Source organism: Chiroxiphia lanceolata, chromosome 1, assembly GCF_009829145.1.
Source record: "Chiroxiphia lanceolata isolate bChiLan1 chromosome 1, bChiLan1.pri, whole genome shotgun sequence".
NCBI lineage: Eukaryota > Metazoa > Chordata > Aves > Passeriformes > Pipridae > Chiroxiphia > Chiroxiphia lanceolata.
The window spans coordinates 63,302,532-63,323,874 of NC_045637.1; the positions used below are offsets into that span (position 1 = coordinate 63,302,532).

The 21,343-nt window shown below is 37.1% G+C and overlaps 1 protein-coding gene across 1 annotated transcript in view; it reads left to right on the forward strand.

Annotated features, from left to right (window-relative positions):
- Positions 1-21,343, forward strand: part of LOC116781998 (dynein heavy chain 5, axonemal-like) — a 156,483-nt gene that overhangs the window by 34,459 nt on the left and 100,681 nt on the right. The window contains 23 exon segments of the mRNA XM_032677998.1: positions 23-427; positions 574-692; positions 2,904-3,040; positions 4,032-4,194; positions 6,974-7,085; positions 7,408-7,536; positions 8,894-9,093; positions 9,199-9,352; positions 11,645-11,708; positions 11,711-11,743; positions 11,746-11,829; positions 11,832-11,875; positions 11,877-11,909; positions 12,107-12,140; positions 12,143-12,234; positions 12,625-12,666; positions 12,668-12,841; positions 14,469-14,501; positions 14,503-14,616; positions 16,210-16,244; positions 16,246-16,328; positions 16,331-16,379; positions 19,226-19,404. Coding sequence (XP_032533889.1) covers positions 23-427; positions 574-692; positions 2,904-3,040; positions 4,032-4,194; positions 6,974-7,085; positions 7,408-7,536; positions 8,894-9,093; positions 9,199-9,352; positions 11,645-11,708; positions 11,711-11,743; positions 11,746-11,829; positions 11,832-11,875; positions 11,877-11,909; positions 12,107-12,140; positions 12,143-12,234; positions 12,625-12,666; positions 12,668-12,841; positions 14,469-14,501; positions 14,503-14,616; positions 16,210-16,244; positions 16,246-16,328; positions 16,331-16,379; positions 19,226-19,404 — 2,512 coding nt within the window.

Sequence of the window (21,343 nt, forward strand, 5' to 3'; positions counted from 1 at the left end):
TGAACACTTGTGTTTATCTTAGCAATTAGAAATGCAAATCAGAGAACTGCCCGATCACTGTGCACTGCAATCAGTGGATATTGCAACAGAGTCATTGAAAATAGCTTTAATTCAGGAATGCCGCTCAAGACAAAGAACATTTGGATTAACTTTGACTAAGAAGTCTGCCACAGACATGGATAAAATTTATTCATTCATTGAAAATGTTAGCAAGAGGTTAAGCAGACCTATCCATGACCTTGATGATGTACGGGGAGCAATGGAAGCACTAAAGGAAATCCGAGAGAATGAGATTAAAATTGACATGACAGTTGGACCTATAGAAGAATCTTATTCTGTGCTTCATAAACACAATCTGCTCTTTCAAGATGGAAATACAGAAAGAGTTGATGGATTGGCCTATGCCTGGAAGAACCTAAACTCACAGGTATCGCAGCTGTATTATTTCTCAAATCATTATTGTGAGCCCTCTTAATGTTGAAATTTTAGAACAAACCTATTTTCCTAATTAAATTTTTTGTGCTTTGTTTCCTGCATCTTTTGTGCCTGATTTTTCTCTTTGTCTGCATATAGGCACAACAGGTTGAGGACTTGCTGCTGAAGGTACAGCCAGACATGAAAACAGATTTACTGAGAGGTGTTCAAAAATTCCAGATTGATACTGCAGAATTTTATAAAGACTATAATGAAAAGTAGGTAACCTGTGGTGCAATACAATTATACTTCATTAGTGATTGTTTGAAAATGGCGTATCTAAAGGGCTCCCGAAAATAAGCACCGCACAGCCTCACTGTATATATGACACCTGATAAAAGGCCTAATTTCAAATTAATGTAAGATAGACACACAGTCTTACTGTCACAGATTCATTACCATGATTTCAATGCTGAAGTCAGCAAAATTCCGTAAGAGTTAATAGGTTGGGAAAAACGGTAAATCAAATTCTCAATCCAGGTCCAAATTTAAAGTTTTTTCAGGAGTCTAAACTCAACAAAGCACTTCAGCAAATATTTATATAAGTATTTAAGTAATGCCTTCAATGTGACTAGAGATTCCAGTTGTGGGTATTTCTTAATTTACTGAGTCTTAGCCTTATTTTTAAACTTACTTTGGCTCTTTTGAAAATTTAAATTGTGGGATATTTGTGGTTCATTGGACCCTCCTACAGTAGCAACAAAAAAGGAAAGAGAGGATTTGGCTTGCTGTGGTTATAGGTTAATGGTTCTAGGACAGTATATTCACAGTGTGTGGCCTTTGGCAATGAAGTTTATGTCAGCAGCTGACCCTGGGCACTCACTGCACACCAATAGCCTGTGAGCAGAGTGAAGCAGCTTTATGTATGGCCTCTCCAGGCTGCTGTCTTGATGTTATGAACAGAATTCGGTTCACACATAGAGCATACGCTCCTGGATGGCCTTGAAGAGTATCTGCTCTTCTCCTGGGTCAGGTGCTTTTGCATTAACGGTCCAAAAGGTAACCAGGTTCTTGGTTTCAACCTTCCCTTCACTAGGAGTGGAAGTTCTTGCAGGCACACCAGCAGTACATTTGAGCAAAAGCTTTAAGACTCCAGCTATAGAAACAAGGTGAAATTTGCACCTCAAAGGAATATATTGGAGCGCTAAGTTGGTAATGTGGATACATGCATGCATAGTGCTGCCTGCAGGTCTACTCTCAGAGTTGTCCAGAGGAATTAGTGGAAATACCCTATGGCTGAAACCAGCTGTAGGGATCCTGAGAGCACCCACTACTCCTTAAGGTTGACCTGGGCTCAGGACCAACTAAGAGCTAGTGCCTCAGAGAGCTTACTTCTTCCTTTAGTGACAGAGGACTCCCATGCAGCTCTGCAGGGCTGAACCCCCTGGGATCTGCTTTTAAGTTGAGACTTCACTGCTTGGCCCCTGACCTACAGCTCCAGCTCTGCCATAATCATGCCTGTGCCCGGCCATGGACCCTACTGAACTGAACATGGATCCCACTGCACTTCTCAGGCTGACCACTGAACAGCCTGGAACCCACTGGACTGTGTCTCATCCTAGCTACCTTCACTAGACCTGCTCGTGACCCTGACTTACTGACTCACCTTCCCTGCTTGATCTTCATGCTGTGTAATTATTGTGGACTTGTTTAAAGATCTGGACTATCATTTGAACCTGACTACCATACCCAGGCCTGCCCTGCTCTTCCTGCTGAGGTACTAGGGGATCAGGCCTTGGCTGCCTCTGCTGACTGTGTTACTGCTTTCATCTACCAGTTCCATTTTCCTTCCCAAGCAGCCAGCCTGCTCTGCTCTGTGATCCCCATCTGCCTGAATTTCTTTCTGGAAATAACCATGGCACAACAGAGGGTGGCATACTTAGAGTTCTCATCCCAAAGGATTATGATGTGGCCAAAAAGTGGTCCCAGGAGTGAAATCTGGGGATTGCACCTAGTCCTAAAGCTGAGATGTGCTCATTAGGGAAAATATTATTTTTTCTCTTATCTTTCTGACTACTTAATTGTAGTTCTAGTACCAGCTACCAGAATTTTCACTCCTAAATTATATATTTGCTATCTTTCCCTTTTTACAATATAGATTAAAATAATTAAAAATATTTTACAGAATAAACAGAAAATAACAAAAAGCAAACATCTGTAAATATTAGCTGTTCGTAATATATGGTAACCCAGATGAATTTTATTATTAGAAAATAAATTGGACTTTCTTTCAAGGACTACTCAGTATGTAATTTTGGTACGCTAAATATATGTGGTATTTTTTCTTTTAGTGTCTTTTGTAAAAAAATCTAGAAAAAATGTAGTAAAATATTAAATACTATTCAGTAAGTATATTCTGTGTTCTGTTGTGCTGCTTTCTGAAACCCATATGGTTGATACTTGTACTGAATTTGCTTTGGTTTTTACAGGGGGCCCAGCAAGGAGAATATTCCTCCCCATGAAGCAAGTGACAGATTACAGATCTTTCAAGCCAAATTTGATGAACTGTGGAGGAAATATATATCTCTCTCTGCCGGGGAAGAATTATTTGGTCTTCCTATTACAGGTAGTTTCTCAGGGGATAAGGATACCTGTTCCTAAGACATTAAATTTTTCTTGTGGCTCTTGCTAAATGCATTCGGTGCTGGATTCATTGTAGAAAAACTCCTTGCAGTAAATTATTATGAAAAACAGGTGTGTGAAACTGGCTTTCAGTCTGCACATACATAAACATCAGGTGGAAAAATATTGCATCTCAGGGTCCAGATGCTCAGCTCTCTTGCTTTTTCTGTTCAGAGCTAAGCACATCTCCTGTCAGTATTCTGCCCTGTACAGATTTGGGAAACATTGCCAAAGAACTCAAATTGTTGCTGCTCCAGTTACATAATGAATTCCCTTGGGCTGTGCAACTGATCTGTAATATCCTTATGTCTCGTAGTCAGACACAGTTCGTTTGGAAGACTATGGTGTGAACTGGTTAGAGCAGAATACATGATAAGCACTTTAATTTGTGCATACTGAATTAAGCATACTTTTGTGTCTGAGGGCATATGAAATAATCACAATATATTTAACTAGGAATTCCATTAAAGGTGTCAGTTTTAAATGCTTTTATTGTCCAATATATTCTAGATTTTTATTTTGAAATAACTCCCCATCCCTAACCTCTGCTTCTTTAGTAAATAGTGTAAATTGAGATGGCGGATGTTTTAGTTCTTGTCTAAAACTACATTGCCTTTGCCATTTCATCTACATTTTCAACATTGTCTCCCTCATAGAGCTAGGTGCAGCATCTCAGTTATAAGATTCCATCTACTGTTAGAGAAGAATATTTATTAAAAAGCAGCAATCTAAACAATTACTGTGCATCAAAATCTGATATCTTTACATAATGTAACTGGAAAAGTTTTTCTTACTAGACACCATCTAAAAAACTGCAAGTCAGATTTCATACATTTATTAAGTACCATTTTTAGAAATACATGGATTTTTATGTTCATGAATACATTTGTACCCAATTAACACTCACAAATTTCTGATTTTACAATTTGAAACAGAGTATCCTGAACTACACAAAATTAAACGTGAACTTTCATTACTTCAGAAACTTTACAGTCTTTATAATACAGTTACTGCTAGTATTGATGGATACAATGAAATGCTTTGGAATGATTTAAATATAGAAAAAATTAACAACGAACTTCTGGATTTTCAAAACAAGTAAGTTGTTTTTTTGTTAAAGTCCATACAATTTTTATTTCTCAACTCTGTGTGTTAATTAGCTCATGAAAATTGCTCTGCGGAGCAAAAAACTGTTGGTTTATCTCGAGCTCAGACTTGCTCATGTGTTGGGCACAACTGCACTGTGGTGCAGTATGCAGCTAGAATGTGACCTTAGCTAGTCTGTGAGTCACTTTAGGTTTTTTGGGGTATACTGACACGGTAGGTTGCAGCTTATTTAATAAGTAAGGTGCATAAACCTGTGGCAAGGTGGTTGTAAGTATAAATAACTTTCATAGCTGATCTTCATATAATACTTTATCAGTGATTCAGTTTACAACTTGTTAGTCCGTGATGTTAGACAGAATTTTGAAGCTACTGTCTACTTCTGCACATTTGTCTGAATTTGTTCTTTCAAGAAGGGTAGGTAGCCACACTAAATTCTGAGGGTTTATTTATGAGGTTGGAGAGCAATAATGTTTTCCACATTAAATGCAAAATAACTTCTAGTTGAAACCATGCTTTGCTGAAGTCAGAGAAATTTTTCCACTCTGTTGGTAGAGATGCACCTCTTGCAGACCCAGACACGCATTCTCCAGCGTGACCTCAGAGAGGCTTCACTTACATTTTGGTATTATTCGAGAGACTGAGATCAAATCTGTGTTTTTCATCTCATCCCAAATCTTTGAAAAACATAGGAAAGGTTACTTATGCTCAGGGGTTTTGGTCATATGGTTTTTTGATCGTGCCATCATTTTAGCAGGGTCCATTTCTGTGTACACTGAAGGAGGCAGGTGGAGATTTTCTTCTTTTTCTGGAAAAACGGATTGAACTGCCTTCTAGTCATTAATTTGAAAAAAACTCTAAAACCTCTTTTTAAAAATAATACTAGAAATTAATGTATATGAAACATATATACTTCTGCATTCAGACAATGTAAGTCTTGATCTCATTTCAGTAGAATTCTGGAATCTGCTTTGTGATTCTTCTATAGTTAACTTATATTTTAAAGGTTGGTAGGACTCACTCTATGCTTCCTTCTTCAGAACTCTGAAGGAAGCCATTGCATGGTGATAGTCGTGAGTTATGTGTTTCTCTTTGTACTTCACATGAGACTTTTTTTTTTCTCACAATTGTGAAGCTGTTTTGTAGCAAGGTGACTACCAATAGACAGTAAATGATTTTTTTGTAATAAAAGTCTAACCTAGTACTATCCTTCCTTTGGCAGCTTGCTAGCATTATTGCATTAAGCTATTATCTTCAAAGCTGGAGAAATTTAAACAGTGTGTACAGGGAGTACACAGAAATAGCTAAGATGGTATGCTGTGTTATGCAAGAAGCAGGAATACTGGAAATGCAATAAGTACTTCAGCCTAATTGTAAAGATACACGTAGTTCTTTACTGTAGTTTTTTTCTACTCCTTATCAAAGTATTAACATAATAGAAAACCTAGAATCGTGAAAATAGGAATAAAAAAAATAACTGTAGATGAAAATAGAAAGCAATAAAAAGGAGAACTATTTAGAGAAAATGCTGTGGTAGAGACCATTATAGAGGTTTATAATAACATCTAGAGGGAAATTTCTCTTTATATTTTACTGTAATATGGTGTAAAGAGAATTCCAGTAAATTTAAGAAGGAAATTTAAACCTGATCAATGGAATAGTTTTTTAACATAATATGCAGGTAATAGAATTTGCTGTTAGAAAATACTACTGCGACTAAGACAAAGGAAAAAGTTATTAGTATTAAAAAAAATGCCATTTTCATTACCAAGCTAAGAGATCCCATTTCGAAGAGCCATCCCAAGATAAAGTTTGTTAGAACATTACTTGCTGTACCTCAGGATAGAATTAGCCAGGAACTGCCTCTTAAAGCCTTATTGATCCAAGGCAGAGTATAATTTCCCATTCTGCAATGCTTTTCTCTAGCCTGTTTAATACTATCTATTGTTGGATTCGGGATGAAAGACCATAGCAATTACTGTAGTGCCATGACAGTATGCATATGTTCATGTACCTCTTACTAGCAAGCAGTGAAGAATTTGCATATGCTCCAGCATTGTGTGACAGATCTGCCTGATTTTTGGCTGTGAAAAATGGGGAATTTCTTTGAAGGATTTTTTCATTATGAGTTGGTTTTATGCAGCTTTTAGTTTCTGCAATTGAGTGGTAAGAGAACTGCTGTCAGTCTTTGGTCCGTAGCTTTGGCAGATGAAAATTGGCATGACTTGTTAAAAGCAAGAGTAGCTGTGACAATTCACAGTACAAGAGGTTCTTAATTTTCAGTTTCTTCTTAAATTGTGCATAAAGATTTTCTTTAATTATCTTTTGTGCAAACTAGATGTAAAATAGGACTTATTTGATTGAAATAGAAGTATTTTTCTGTTTGCAAGCAGACTAGTTTTAGTTTAGGATGTACTTGATTTTACTTGAAAAATATATTTTGTTTAATCATTTTACCTTTTTTCACAATCAGGTGCATTTTCAATTTTTTAATAAAACAATGACACTGCAAAAACTTAAGTTCAAACATGGGTTGCACATCGAATTAACTTCAGTTCAAACTGAAGTAGAAACCAAACCATTCCAGTGTGATCTGTACTGTCTTTAGCAGTGTTTCATGCCTGCAGCCACAAGCAATCCAGCTTGCAACTGGATTTATGTTTACAGTCTACTGGTCCACTAGTTGAAAAATGACAATATATTGTACTATTGAATTGTAGATTTTACTTATTGAGAATAAAATATTTCTTCTTTCTTTTTGTGCTTTTTAAAGAATCCGAAAGTTACCAAAAGCATTGAAGGAATGGCAAGCTTTTCAAGACCTAAAAAAAAAAATTGATGACTTCACAGAGAGCTGTCCTTTGCTTGAAATGATGACAGACAAAGTATGTTCAGCATAATAATTTGGAGATAAGATTTATTTGAAACACTCCACTGAAGGCTATCATATATGACCATAAGATGCTTTCCCTAATTCTTTTTTATAGATAAAGCAGCTATACTGTGACAAAAATCTAGTTAGGCTTAGTTACAGAAAAGTAAAACAAAAGACTTAATAATGTGATTACAAGAACTGTTAATGCTTTCAGTAGAGTGGAAATCAAAACTTTCGTATTTGCTAAACAGATAAGAGTATGAAAGTATGTGATCATTCTAGTCCTAAAAATAATACAATTTTTAAAAAGTCATCCCTATGGACTTTTCTAGGCAATATTGTCACGACACTGGGAAAGAATTGAACAAGTAACTGGGCATCACTTTGATGTCGACTCTGAAAGTTTCTCTTTGAAAAACGTAATGGATGCCCCGTTATTAAAATGTAAAGAAGACATTGAGGTACATGTACTCTTCTGGTGGTTTTTTGTTTGGTTGGTTTTTGTTTTTAAAATTAATAATTTGTGATTTGGGGGTCTGTGCTTTTGAAATCCTGTTTCTACTCAGCTTTGTAACATTAAAAAAAATTGTTTTAGTTGAAGAATTCCTTTGAAAAAATGGAGCCTTGTAGCTGGTAGTAGCACTGATGGTTAGTTTATTTCCTTTTTATTGTGGAGAAGGCTTAAATGGATAGATGGTATTACACTAATCCTTCCACAGAAGGACTTCTGTTGTTTTAAGGATAGTGTGACTCTGTCATGGTTCTGATTTAGGATCTGCCTACTTGTTTTTTTTCCCTTTAAATGTCTTATCAGAGAGAAAAAATACTTGATGTAAGACTGATCCTGTTAAGTGCTGAAAATCCTTGGAACACAGGAGAAGTGGAGGATATAGGATTAAAGGAGAATGAGGTTCTTTTGTATTTCAAAAGTGACTCTTCACAAGAGCACAGAGAGATGAGAAGGCTTACATAGTGTGCACAAGCTACAAAGCTCTTGTCTCCTCCATTTTAAGGACAGCAGTTATCTGGCAAGTCCATTAGCGTCATGCTTGTTACCTTTTACCAGAACAAAGCATAGCTAAAAATAAAGAAGTAAAACCCCAACAGTTTCTAACTTCAGTTCTGTTGTCACTTAGCTATGTGGTCCCTCCAGAGTAGTGACCTGTTTTGTCTTGATCCACAAAGGAACATATTTAAGACAAAAACGTGAAATAAAACCTCTGCTGTACCGAATTTCCAGACAAGAATTGTGAAAGGTTCAGAGTTCCAGCTTTACACTTCAGGAAACACTTTGAACCTATGATAGAATCCAATATACTCCTGAACCTGCATTTGGGGTCCAGTCTGAGTAGCTGGTCCTTTTCTCTTTGATGCAATAACCATTTTTATGACAGTCCTGTCCTCACTGTCTTCAAGAAATAGTAGACAGTTATGTTGTCCATCTACATTCTATTCTTGGACTATTTATTGTCTTGATTGGTAATGTGTATTTTCCTTAAATCCCTCAGTTGGTTTATTTGATTTCAAATTTTAATACATACAGAGAGGCAAATTCTGCCTGCAGATTCATTGACTCAGTGAATTTTGTGTGTTCAAGGTGCCAGTACTAGTGAAGATGGAGTATAGCCCATAAAATGTACCTGTTACAAGTAATACTAGAATATAGTCTTATTTGTAGTTCAAGTGTTTCAATGCATATTTTCATTAACAAGAAGTTACACTGAAGTTTGGATCTAGCCAATAAATTTTAATAGTCTTTATAGCTGTGCTTTGTACTAGTCTTACAGGAATGTAATTTACTATTTTAATTTTACACAGGATATCTGCATCAGTGCTGTTAAAGAAAAGGATATTGAAGCAAAATTGAACCATGTCATCAGTGAATGGAGTACCCATGCTTTCACTTTTGGCCAATTCAAAACTCGGGGAGAACTCCTTCTGAAAGGATCAGATATATCAGAGAAAATAGCTTTGGTGGAAGACAGCCTCATGATACTGGGGTCGCTCATGAGCAACAGGTACAAAATTTAATAAATGCACATACTGTGTAAATCTAATCAACCCCCAAAGTAAACAATGATCATTTTATGTTATTTTTTTCCCTTTAACTCATGTTGATACAGATATAATGCACCATTTAAGTCCACGATACAACAGTGGGTTCAGAAGTTGACCAATACTGCAGAGATAATTGAAAACTGGCTTAGTGTACAAAACCTCTGGATTTACCTTGAAGCTGTGTTTGTTGGTGGAGACATTGCAAAACAACTACCTCAGGTATACTGATTTATGATAAAAATATGTTGTACTAAGGGATTGCCACATCACAGAGTTTACTTGCCAGTACATATAATGCATATAAGCTTTGTGAGCTGTGCATAGGCAGTTCAGAAGAAGCTTTGCCAAACTGGGATCTTTCTGGTTTAACATCTTAGAATTTGGTCAAACCTACAGAAACAGGGTTGTTTGTAATTCAAGCTCAAATGTTCCTGTGAGCTTGCAGTATGAGTGAATCATGTGATAGTACAGGGTTCAGAACTACTTAAGGGCACAAAATGGATGTATCGCGTTTGCCATATGTCTCTGTGTGCCCATATTTATAGGCTGAAAGTTATGTTATTATTACATAGTAATAACATAGGACAAATATACTGTATGAATTCTGTACTTGCTAGGACTCAGTTTAACGAAGTCCCACAGAGAGATGCTACAAGGCTTGGGAGCTGCATGTGTGCTAATCTGTGTGAACTCTTTCAATCTCTTCAAGAGGTTGAATCACGACCTTCCATGATAGCAGCTGCAAGAGAGTTAAGGAATGATCTGGCTTCCTGCAGGAGAGAAATAGCAGAAGAAATCATCCTTTTTCTTAAGTCTCTTAATGAGGGGTTTTCATATCATTTTGACACACCACAGTTCAATCAACTGGATCAATTAAGTTCTGTAACTTAACAGAACCATGATTATTGGGAAATTACTAGATATTAATTTATTTTAGGCCACATATAATTAAAGGATTACAATTTCCCAAATTAACATAAATTTTTGTAAGATAAATAAAGCTTTCTTAACTGTTATTTAAGATAACAGTACTTTCTTTTTAAGTTCAGGAGATATATTTATGTTGTTAATGCTTATCAGAGAATCAATGAGCAGTTTTTGCAGATGAACAAATGCTGCAGGGCAGCTGAGCCATTTGATAACTGCTAAAGCTACTTCTTCCAAGGATGATAAATACATGAACCAACATTCTGGAAAAAAGCAAATGTGGTGACTGTCTTTAAAGAAGTAGGAGAAGGAACAGCTTGATGGAGGAGTAATGATAGATGAGCAGGCTTAATTCCAGTTTCTTGATGAATATTGCAACAAGTAACTGTTAGCATCTGGAAGTTAACAAGGAGATGAGTAACAGTCAGTGTGGATTTGTTAGGAAAAAACATGTCAAACAAAGCTAATTTATTTTTAGGGTGGGTGAGAAGCTTTGCAGATAGAGGAAAAACTCTAGTTGCCATATATCTTGATAGACTTTTGACATTGTCTCTGATAGTACTACTAGAAAATGAGTTTTAGCTTGCTGGTATGTAAAACGAAGGCAGAAGAGTGGAATGCATAGACAGCAATAACTGATAACTAGAATATTGTACCTGGTTTTGGCCAAAGAAATACAGAGACAAATTTGAGACAGCGTAGAAAAGGGTGGTAAGAATGAGAAACTACCCAGGAAGGATAATGCACAAGAAAAGATTCAGCAAACTAAGCTTGTTTGGTTTGAAGAAGAGGAAAAACTGAAGAGAAGATGTGATAAGTTTTTTTTAAATATAAGAGTTGCTCTCAGTAGGAAACAAAATATGTGTTCTCTATATGTGATTAAGGTTAGATATTAAAACAGAGTCACCAGTAGCAAAGATTGCCTGGAAAGGCTTCTAAATCTCCATCATTAAACACCTGACAGACAGATTTTTTGGGTATGACCCTGCCTTATGGCAGACAAATTGCTTTGGATGGTCTTTTGAGATCCATTCTAGCTCTCAGATAATTTATGACTCCATTACCATTTCATTTGTTGTAGGTGAATAAAGAGTTTTTAATGTCAATAAACCCAGTGTATAAAAATATTTATTCTTCAGCTCCCAGTTGTCTCCCTTCACCTACTATACCTTACAAGCACAGCAGCTTCAGACTGTTTATACTGGTTTTGTTTGTCAAGTGTTACTACTAAAAATTTAGGTGACATTGTCTGTTGCTATTAGGAAGACTAATTCCTGGGAAGGCTGCTGTTTGAGTTTTCTGGTGTGTGTTGGAATCCTTTTATGTGGACAATTTTGGTGCTCAACAGGAAGTAAAAGACATTTTCAGAGCTATCCCAGTGTAGTCTTTCTGGTGCAATTTGAACTCTGATCATTATAAGCACTGATCATCATAAGCATGCCTATAAATATTCATGCATTAGTCCTGCAAAGAATACTTGAACAACAAGGGAAATATTAAACTGTTACCTTGTCTCATGGTATTATTTAACTTTTAGAATATGACAAACATGACGAAAAGCTAATGTATTTATCATGTATTCAGGAGGCCAGAAGATTTCAGAACATTGATAAATCATGGCAGAGAATTATGCAGAGAGCCCATGAAACATCAACATTGTGCAGTGCTGTGTTGGAGATGAGACTTGGCACAGCTATTACCACATTTGCTGGAACAGCTGGAAGTCTGTCAGAAATCACTGACTGGCTATTTGGAAAAAAAACGGTTAATATTCCAAGATTTTTTTTCATATCTGACCCTGCTCTTTTGGAAATGCCTTGGTCAAGCATCTGATTCCCACACTATTCAGGTACAATAAAGCAATATGTTTTTATGGTCAATATTACTAAGTGAGGACCATGGAGGATTTGTTATTATTTGAGAGAATTTCTTTCACTGACGGAAAGATTTACAGAATCTTCTAATACAGAATTTAAAGACAAAGTAAGAATGCCATATCTAATCAATTTATTCAGGTGGGTTTTTTTTTTTCTGTTTCTGTTGTAGGCACATTTATTAAGTTTGTTTGACAATGTTAACAGAGGGGATTTCATGAAAAAAACTACGACCAGATTTTATTGTTTGAATCTCAAGAAGGAGAACGGGTCAATATTATTGAACCAGTTTTAGCTCAGGTAATGAAAATATATATTGAAGGTTTTTCATTACTTGATTTAAAGTAGATTTATGTTTTAGAGACCAACAGTATCACCTCATGCTCTTATTTGACTAGCTGAACGAAAACCTTCCAATGTGAACATCAAGAGCAAAGACTAGAAAGGACAGGACATTTGTGTCATTTTGTAACGATTGCTTTACCTGTTTTCTCAGCAGTACTGCTGCGAAGTGTCAAATCCATCACATATGTCTAGAAGGGCAGTGGAGCAGAAGGAGGAAAGGATCTTTTAAAGATTCGAGACTAACAAAGAGGGAAATGGGAGTATGAAGAACTGGGATAAAAGTCACGTAGAGCTTTGCTCCTTGTGAATTATTCATAAACTAAAAGTTCTTTCTTGTTATTTCAGGGCAATGTGGAATTCTGGCTAGGTCAGCTGCTGAATGGGAATTAGGAAAACAATCCACACCATCATTAGACAGGCATCAATGGTCATTAACGATTCAGAATTTAAGCTGTATGACTTTCAGGCAATGTTTCCCGCACAAATAGGACTTCTGGGAATTCAAATGATCTGGACCAGAGATGCAGAGGAAGGCACTGAACAGTACCAAAACTGACAAAAGGTAATATTTAATGAATCTTTGGGGATTTATTAAAAACATTGTTGTAACAGTGGATATTGTGAAAAGTTAAAATTAACATGTAGGAAAAAGCATAAAGTATGAGTAATTAACCAGAATAAAAAAGAAGCTAACAGGAAAACAGAATGATATAGAATGTGTTAAGAAGTCACACCTCCTCATTATCCCCCAGCGTGTGCTTTAGAATTGTTCCTAATCGGTGTGATATTTTATTGTTCTGTTACTGCAGTCAGCTTGGGAAGGGACAGTTTCTCAGTTTGGGAATATGGGGCATCTTGTCCTATTACTTTCCCAAAATCAAATAGGAAAAAAATAAGAGCTCCCAAACTTTGAGGAAATAACTGTACTTTGTGGGTGTTGGCTGACTCTAGCCAAATGAATTAGATTCTTTGGTGGATGAGCTCTTTTTTTAGGGAGGGGGAAAGAATAACAACCATTGAGGAGGTGTTTGTTTAATCCCAAACACGCAGAGAAGATGCTGTTAACACCAAAGGTGTTATTAGTAACACCGAATCTATGAAAGGGGAAGGAGAGGTGTGGATTAGAGAGTTGCGTATTACCATTAATCAAGAATATAAAATGAGATTGAACAAAGAACTAGTAACACCATCTTGCCATAAAAGTAAATGCAGGGCAATGGTCCTGTGCTGTACTTTGAACTGAATGAAAGTATCAAAGTATCTAGACTATGGAGAAGATCATGTAGTGCTACATTTCTGCATTGTACAAAGTTTTAAAGGGGTATAGATCTGGTTGTAAAATGGATATAGACCACTCCAGTTCATAGACTAACTAGATGCCAAGATTCTTTTGCATTAACTAGAAAACAGCTTTTGTTTTGGTTTTTTTGGGGTGAGGGGGGCTGAACTGTGTGTGTGTTTGGGGGGCAGGGAGGTAATTTAATTCTCTGTTAGTTTAACCCTGTTTTTAGCATTTTTTTCTAAGCCAACAGTGTGAATTTTAGGCTGTGCATATATTTACAGAAAGCTAGTGTTATTGTTCTCTCACAGATTTGAAACAGGAGTATAAATGAACTACTCTTTCTGAAACCTTAGTGCTTTATAATTTATTGTGTACCAGGAGCATCACTGACAGAGGCTGATGCTGTTACATGAACTAGTATTGTATTTTTGTGGAATTTTGTAACCTATCTGGTACACAAAATAAATCATTATTTTAGCACTGGCATGTAAAATTACACTACATTTCCCCTCTCTTCTGCTTAGAGGATGTGATAGATCTCCAGGTTCCTGTTCCCCCTAAAGAGTAGATACTGCTTGGGCTAATATATAAAACCCAAAACCAGAGACTGATGGTTCTGAATATGTGTCGGGATGCAGTCAGCTGAATGTATAGTAAAAGGAGCAATTGTCTTGGAATAAAATCTTATAATGTGACCTGTTCACCTAGATATAACCTTACTGTACTCTGTTGGGTAAGAATGCATGCATGGAGGGCAAACTACAAATCCAAATTTTAGGATTCCAAGCCTAAAAAATACAAAGCAGAATACAAGGTCACATATGTTTGCAAATGTTTGTTTTTATTCTAAACATTGGAAGAACAAATGGTGTTTATATTAATATGTATCTTCTTGCTGTATGGAAAGGTAATGCACGCAACGAATCAGAAGTTTTTGGAAACTTTTAAATGATTTGATTGACATGACAACACACAATCTGACAAGAATGGAGCGCACAAAATATGAAACTTTAATTACCATTCATGTGCACCAGAAGGATATCTTTGATGATTTGGTAAGTTTGGAAAACCTTTAAGGGACTTTCTGTAGAAGGTTTTGCACATATCAAAAATGTAAAACAAATCTTGCAGTCTCTTCCCTTCGAGTAGCTCTGACATTAGTTCGTGATAGAGCATATCAGATGTAGTTTGATTCATATAGATGTCATGCAGAGATAAGGGTGAATTATATATAGGTATGTTAGTAAGTTCAGACTTCAATTTTTAAAATGATTGTTTATACCTGTCATGCACGAATTCACTGTGAGCAAAAGAATTTGTCTTTTAAAATTGAACTATTCTCTCACCTTGAAGATTTCATTGAAATATCAGCATAAAAAAAAGTCCATTTACTACTGCTATCAATCATGTAATTTCCAGGCCGACCTATGTATTGATTTAAGGTAATAGTTATTCAAAGGTAAAAGCAGTGAGGCTCCATATATTTGAAAAGGGTAGCAAAAATAAACAGAAGAGATATTTTAAATTTTTTAATAACTGAGTAACATCAGACTTTCTTTAGATAAGTATATTGATAATGAAAGTATAATTATAAAAATGGAAGTAGAATCATTTTCAAAAAGCTTGCATGATGCAAAGCCCAGTAATTCAATACTAGATTGCTTAATTTATGCATATGTTAGGAAGATAAAAATTAAGTGCATGTGTAAAGAAAGATAGAATATACTAAAGAAAAATACTAAGAGCTAGAAAGAAAACTGCTGGCTCCTGAGATAGGCACGGGGGTTTATACTCTGCCTGTAGTTTTGAATTATTTTCATCATTATCTTTTTAACTGGACATTTCATTATAAATTAATTCAATGTCATATAATAAAATTAAATCACACAAAACTGGTTAAATTCATGGGGCCTGTATGTAAAATAAAAAGTCAGGCGCAAGTCCAAAACTGGGGAAAGGGTTCTTAATTGGTAAAGTAATATTATCCTTCTATCTCAAAACATTCTGTTCTCTGCTAACATATCCTTTTGTGGTTGAAATAAAGTACAGGAAGTGACCTGAATTCCAGAACCTCCTCTTCACATTGCACTGTGTTTGCAAGGCCAATAACTATGATTACACAGTCTGTAAAAGGCTGGTGATTTTGAGATCAAGTGTCAAAAATAACGAATCAAGATTTATTAATACCACAAATTTACGTATGTGTGTGACAAGTATATACTAAAAAATAGATCCCAAATAAAGCACATAGACAGGTCTACAATGAATACATATGTATACAATGAATTCAAATGTTGTCCACAATTTAATATTTCTGTGTGTAATGGCACAGATACCATATAGTGTAACCAGTATTATTACTTCAGTTTTTAAGAAGTTTTCCATCGCTGTTCTTCAATATCTCTGTAAGACACAATTCATAATCACTGTGCACAATACAGAGTAAATCGAAGTGGTTAGGAGGTTTAGAGCATGTCATAGACAGGTTTGAAAAGACTGTTCTCATGTCTTGACTCCCGACAGATTCCTTGCTGATTCTTCCAGGTCAGGAATTTGTATGAAGTAGGCTTTTTTTTTTTCTGTATGGAATTTAAGATTAATTTTTGTAGGGTTTATTTCTGTATTAATGATTTTTCTTTTCCATATAGGTCCATATGAACATTAAATCTCCATCGACTTTGAATGGCAAAACAGTCTCGATTTTATTTTCTTGAGGACTTGGATAAATGCATTATCAAAATCACTGATGTAGAGTTCACCTACTGCAATGATACCTGGGGTGTACAGACAGGCTTGTAATAACTCCCTTAACTGACAGGTAGTTATAAAAAGAATTGCAGTACATAGTATTGGAGCTACGATTTAATTCCTTTGACTTAATACCCTTAACTTTTGTGTGTATCAGAATTAATTAGGTTGCACTACAATGCTGCAATATTGCTGGTGAACAGCAGAGGCCAGTGCTCATATATTCAGCTGTCAAAAGCGGGTTGACTTCCCTTTGAGTGTTTGCTTGAGCTATATGAGGTGTGATAGACATTGAAAAACTTATTTGTGCTCAAGATAAATATACCTGAACTCCATACACTTCACCAGCCTCAACAGAATGGATCTAAAAACCAATATATTGCTGCTTTCAATAAGGTAGTAGTTGCATGAGAATTTGGTATTATGGCAAGTGATTCATTTGAAGTCACCCTGGAGGAAAAAGCAGTAACTCAGGACATAGCATTGAATAACTAGTGTCAATATGGTTTTAAACGAGGCCTATACAGAATTATAGGACTACAAACACAGAAAAAGCTCTGAAGGCAAACATAAGAAGAATTTTTTATTGCTGAAATGTTAGTTATACAGCATAGTTCAAACTCCATTAGATGCCTGTATTCCTCAAGTAGTTGGTTAGTGCTTCAGCTAGGCAAGGGGCAGGGGTGTTTGCTATGCCAGAGCTTGTTCTTTTAGGTGTGGATAAGAATGTCAAAAAACTGTGCATATTCAGTAATTTATGGAATCATAGAATGGTTTGGACTGGAAGGGACATTAAAGATCATCTAATTCCAACCTCCTTGCCATGGCCTGGGACACTTTCCACTAGACCAGGTTGCTCAAAGCCCCATCTTGAATTAATGTTGGAACTGTCTTTGCACTCTCTGTACTACTAGATTTTATCTACTAGTGAAAATTCAGATTTTTGCCAATTTCTGAACAAAAATTATTCTATTGCCCGTGAACTGTTAAGAAAGTCAAAACCCTGTACTTGGATATTTGGCTTTTAATATGTAACACACATCAGCCAAACTGTATGTTATGCATCCTACTGTTCCTATGTTAGATTAGAGGTCAGTTTGCAGCAGAAAACATGCAATGGATTAGGGGATACGGCAGCACTAACATGCTGACATATTTTTGCCTACCAGGACAGCCAGTATCAAGAAAACCTTGTAATTCAAAATTTATTCACAGAATTAAATTGCAACCAGGGAAGTGGTCACGGCACCAAGACTGCCAGAGTTAAAAAGGTGTTTGGACAATGCTCCCAGACACATGGTGTGTTTTTTGGGTTTGTTCTTTGCAGAGCCAGGAATTGGACTCAAAGATCCTTATGGGTCTCTTCCAAATCAGGAATTCTACAAGGCGATGTATCACATGAGATTTAAAACTAGCACAGGGCAACACGATTGAAGAAAATGAACCTTTTTATAATAATAACAACAAAAAAGAACAGGTGTATCTGTCTTTGGACAAACCTAGAATAGCCAAACAAATCTGCAGGGATTGGAGGCTATCCCCTGTCGCATGTTGAAAGGGTACTTGAAGCAGAGATGTTTTCTAGTGTTAGCATGGGAAACTTATGTACCTAAGCAATGTTGCATAAGAACAGATTTCTTCTGCTTATGGGCTTTTTCCATTTTAGTATTTTTAGTATTGCTATAGGTTGTTGTATAAGCTGAAAATTTTCAGCTAATGGTATCTTTCTTTTCCGTTAATCACTTGGAGTCAAGTGCTGTTTGGCTAATTATTTCATGTACAGAGAGATTCCCGAAACACATGATAAATGCACACTGTTGGTAGTACATTGCATTAACATAATGGCACTGAATTAAATGCTCCAAAACATCATGTCAGACACAGTCCATGTCATGACAGACACCAAAAATTAAATGAAAGTTCTATATAGGGCTTGTACTATGTATACAATTTGTCCTTACCTCATTTTCAGTAGCAGAATTCTTAGGACTGGTACTTTTATGAATTAACTGACCACCTGCTAACTGAACACTGAGTAATAAGGTGACAAAGCATCTTACTGCTATTAGATTAGAATGAATACTCTGTTGTTTCCTATGAAGTGGTGCTAGGTGGTATCATTTGGGTTTCTTTCAGTGCCCATTTTATCTCCCCACACGTATCATAAAGCTATGGAGTTTCAGTGTTAAAATGGGTTTACTGTAATTTTGGAGCATAGTAGGTTAGAACAACAGTCTTCCTACACCCTTCAGTAGCCTCCATAGCATCTGGGGAGGCTGAGACTTAAACCTGAGGATCTCAGCCCAGGATGGAGGCTGAAGCATAAGATCATCCTAGGGCTCATGGGTTCCTCCAATCTTCCCTCTTGTGCGTTACCCTCCTGGAAACTCAAAGACTTCATGTGACTGGCAGGCCTGCTGTGGTTTAGCATGCTGGTAGAGAAATGTCAGGAACAGTGGCTGCTTCCAGCCTCTGTGCCTTCCTATTGCCAGATCAGAGAGCCCATCCTATGTGCTCTGGGGAGAGAGTAGGAGGATGGGGAAGAAGGTAGAAATCCAGTGGGTGCTGGATGCTTCAGAGTGAGGCTGAGTCATGGAAGGAGGGCATATGATACTGTGAGTAAATCACAATACTACAGTATTTTAGTATTCAGCATTTAGAATGACCTGTGGATTTCCTGGGCTGTTGCGTCATCACTGTGCTGGATGGATGCTTTCTGGAGGTGGATTGAAGTTGGTACTGGTAACTCAGATTCACTGTGCCCAAAGGCAGCAACTGAGGACTTACCACATGGAAGCACAGCCATTTCTGCCCCCTTCCCTAGCTCTGTATAACACAACTATTGTAGTTGCATTAATGGACTTCAAGTAATTGATAGTGGAAAAAGATTCATAGGTCTCTTTGTTCTGTCTTTAGGTGTTACATCACTCTGGCACAGGCCCTGGGCATGAGTATGGGTGGTGCACCAGCAGGACCTGCAGGGACAGGGAAAACAGAGACAACTAAAGACATGGGCAAATGCCTGGGAAAGTATGTTGTTGTTTTCAATTGTTCCGACCAAATGGACTATAGAGGACTTGGTCGTATCTATAAAGGTAAGAAAATATCTGGTTTGTTCATTTTAGAGTTATAAGGTTTTGTCTTTTCAGTAGTGAATTAACAACGATTAATAGGGTATTTTCATATCTGTTTCCTCTTGTTTCCAGGCACTCATCAACTTTACCTGATATTTGATTATTTCTCCTTGGGTTTTTTCCCATTTTTCTTCCTGCATGTTTTTCAGGTTTTTTTGTGTTTTATTTTTTTTTAATATTATTGAGGGTGTTTTCTATCTATATCTTCTTTTCCTTTTCCATTTTAATAATTTCTACTCTTTGGGGTCTTTTTTAATGCCTCTATCACACTCATTCCAAGGGGGGAGGATATTTACCCCTCCTTTGCCATTTTTGTGTCAAACAAGATGATCATATATGAAGCTCAACGATGTTTTGCAAGGTAGGGAAATACGCAGAGTAGTGCAGTGTCTTCTTTCAAACTCTAGAACTTTTTTGAAACCAGGAAAATGTGATAGTGGTCAAACTGATAACTTTCTTGTACATATCTACTATTGTTTAAATGGACAGGTAGATCACAGAACACCACCATTTTCTGTGAGTAGTGGAACACAGGTTATCGTAACTGTAATTTTCACTGTTGTGATATCTTCTGAAGGCTAAAATATAACCTGGAGGCAATTTTTAGTTTTAATTAAGAAACCAATAAAGCTGACCAAAATTTTTTAAACAGAGGAATATTTCTAAGCTGGAAACTGAACTGACTGCATGTGAATAACTTCAGTCAAAGTCACAAGTTTCTCAAAGCATCTCTTGTAACCCCCAGAGCTTCGGGTCAACTTCTAGTGCAGTCTTTTGTCGTTGTGAGGACCTTTAGTGTACAGATTCATTTTTACTCGTTGATAATGAACAGAAGAGGGCTGAGACTGCTTGCTGTCTGACTAAGTATGAATATGCTCATAACACCAAATGAAGTAATTTACTGGGTCTCTGCTGTACCTCAAGTCCTCAGTCCATAGGGGGTTTATCAGACTTTGTTTCCCATTGGAGTGGGTTTGTCTTCAATCTCACCAAGCTGTTGTCATCTTCCTCTCTGTTCCTTCTGTGAGAATGTCTGTATCTCTTTGTTACCACCTTTTCTCCTGACTCCTTGGTGATTTCACTTCTTTCTGTTAAAAACTGTCTGTGGCTTGTGTCAGTTCAAATGTCAAGGCTCTGTATTCTTGCTTTGTTTCTGCCTTCTTATCCTGACCACTTTGGTAACTTATCCTTTCGCATTTCAGACTGAGGTCTTGCCTGAGAGTCAGGTTTCCTAACTCCATGCAGCAGGTGGCATTACAGAACAAGTGAATTTTTTTCCCTTTCCCAAGGAAAAATATTCAGTTAGAACTAAACCTCACCATTGTATTGAGAAATTGATTTCAAAACCCTTTACGATACAGACAATTGAGTCCATCGTTTGCGCAGACGACACCAAGTTGGGAGGGAGTGTTGACTTGCTGGAAGGCAGGAGGGCTCTGCAGAGGGACCTGGATAGGCTGGAGAGTGGGCTGGTTCCAGTGGGATGAGGTTCAACAAGGCCAAGTGCCGGGTCCTGCACTTTGGTCACAACAACCCCATGCAGCACTACAGGCTGGGCACAGAGTGGCTGGAGAGCAACCAGGCAGAGAGAGGGACCTGGGAGTGCTGATTGACAGGAAGCTGAACATGAGCCAGCAGTGTGCCCAGGTGGCCAAGAAGGCCAATGGCATCCTGACCTGCATCAGGAACAGTGTGGCCAGCAGGACCAGGGAAGTGATTCTTCCCCTGTACTCAGCGCTGGTCAGGCGCTCGAGTACTGTGTCCAGTTCTGGGCCCCTCAGTTCAGGAAAGATGTCGAGGTGCTGGATCAGGTGCAGAGAAGGGCAACGAGGCTGGTGAAGGGACTGGAGCACAAGTCCTATGAGGAGAGGCTGAGGGAGCTGGAGTTGTTTAGCCTTGA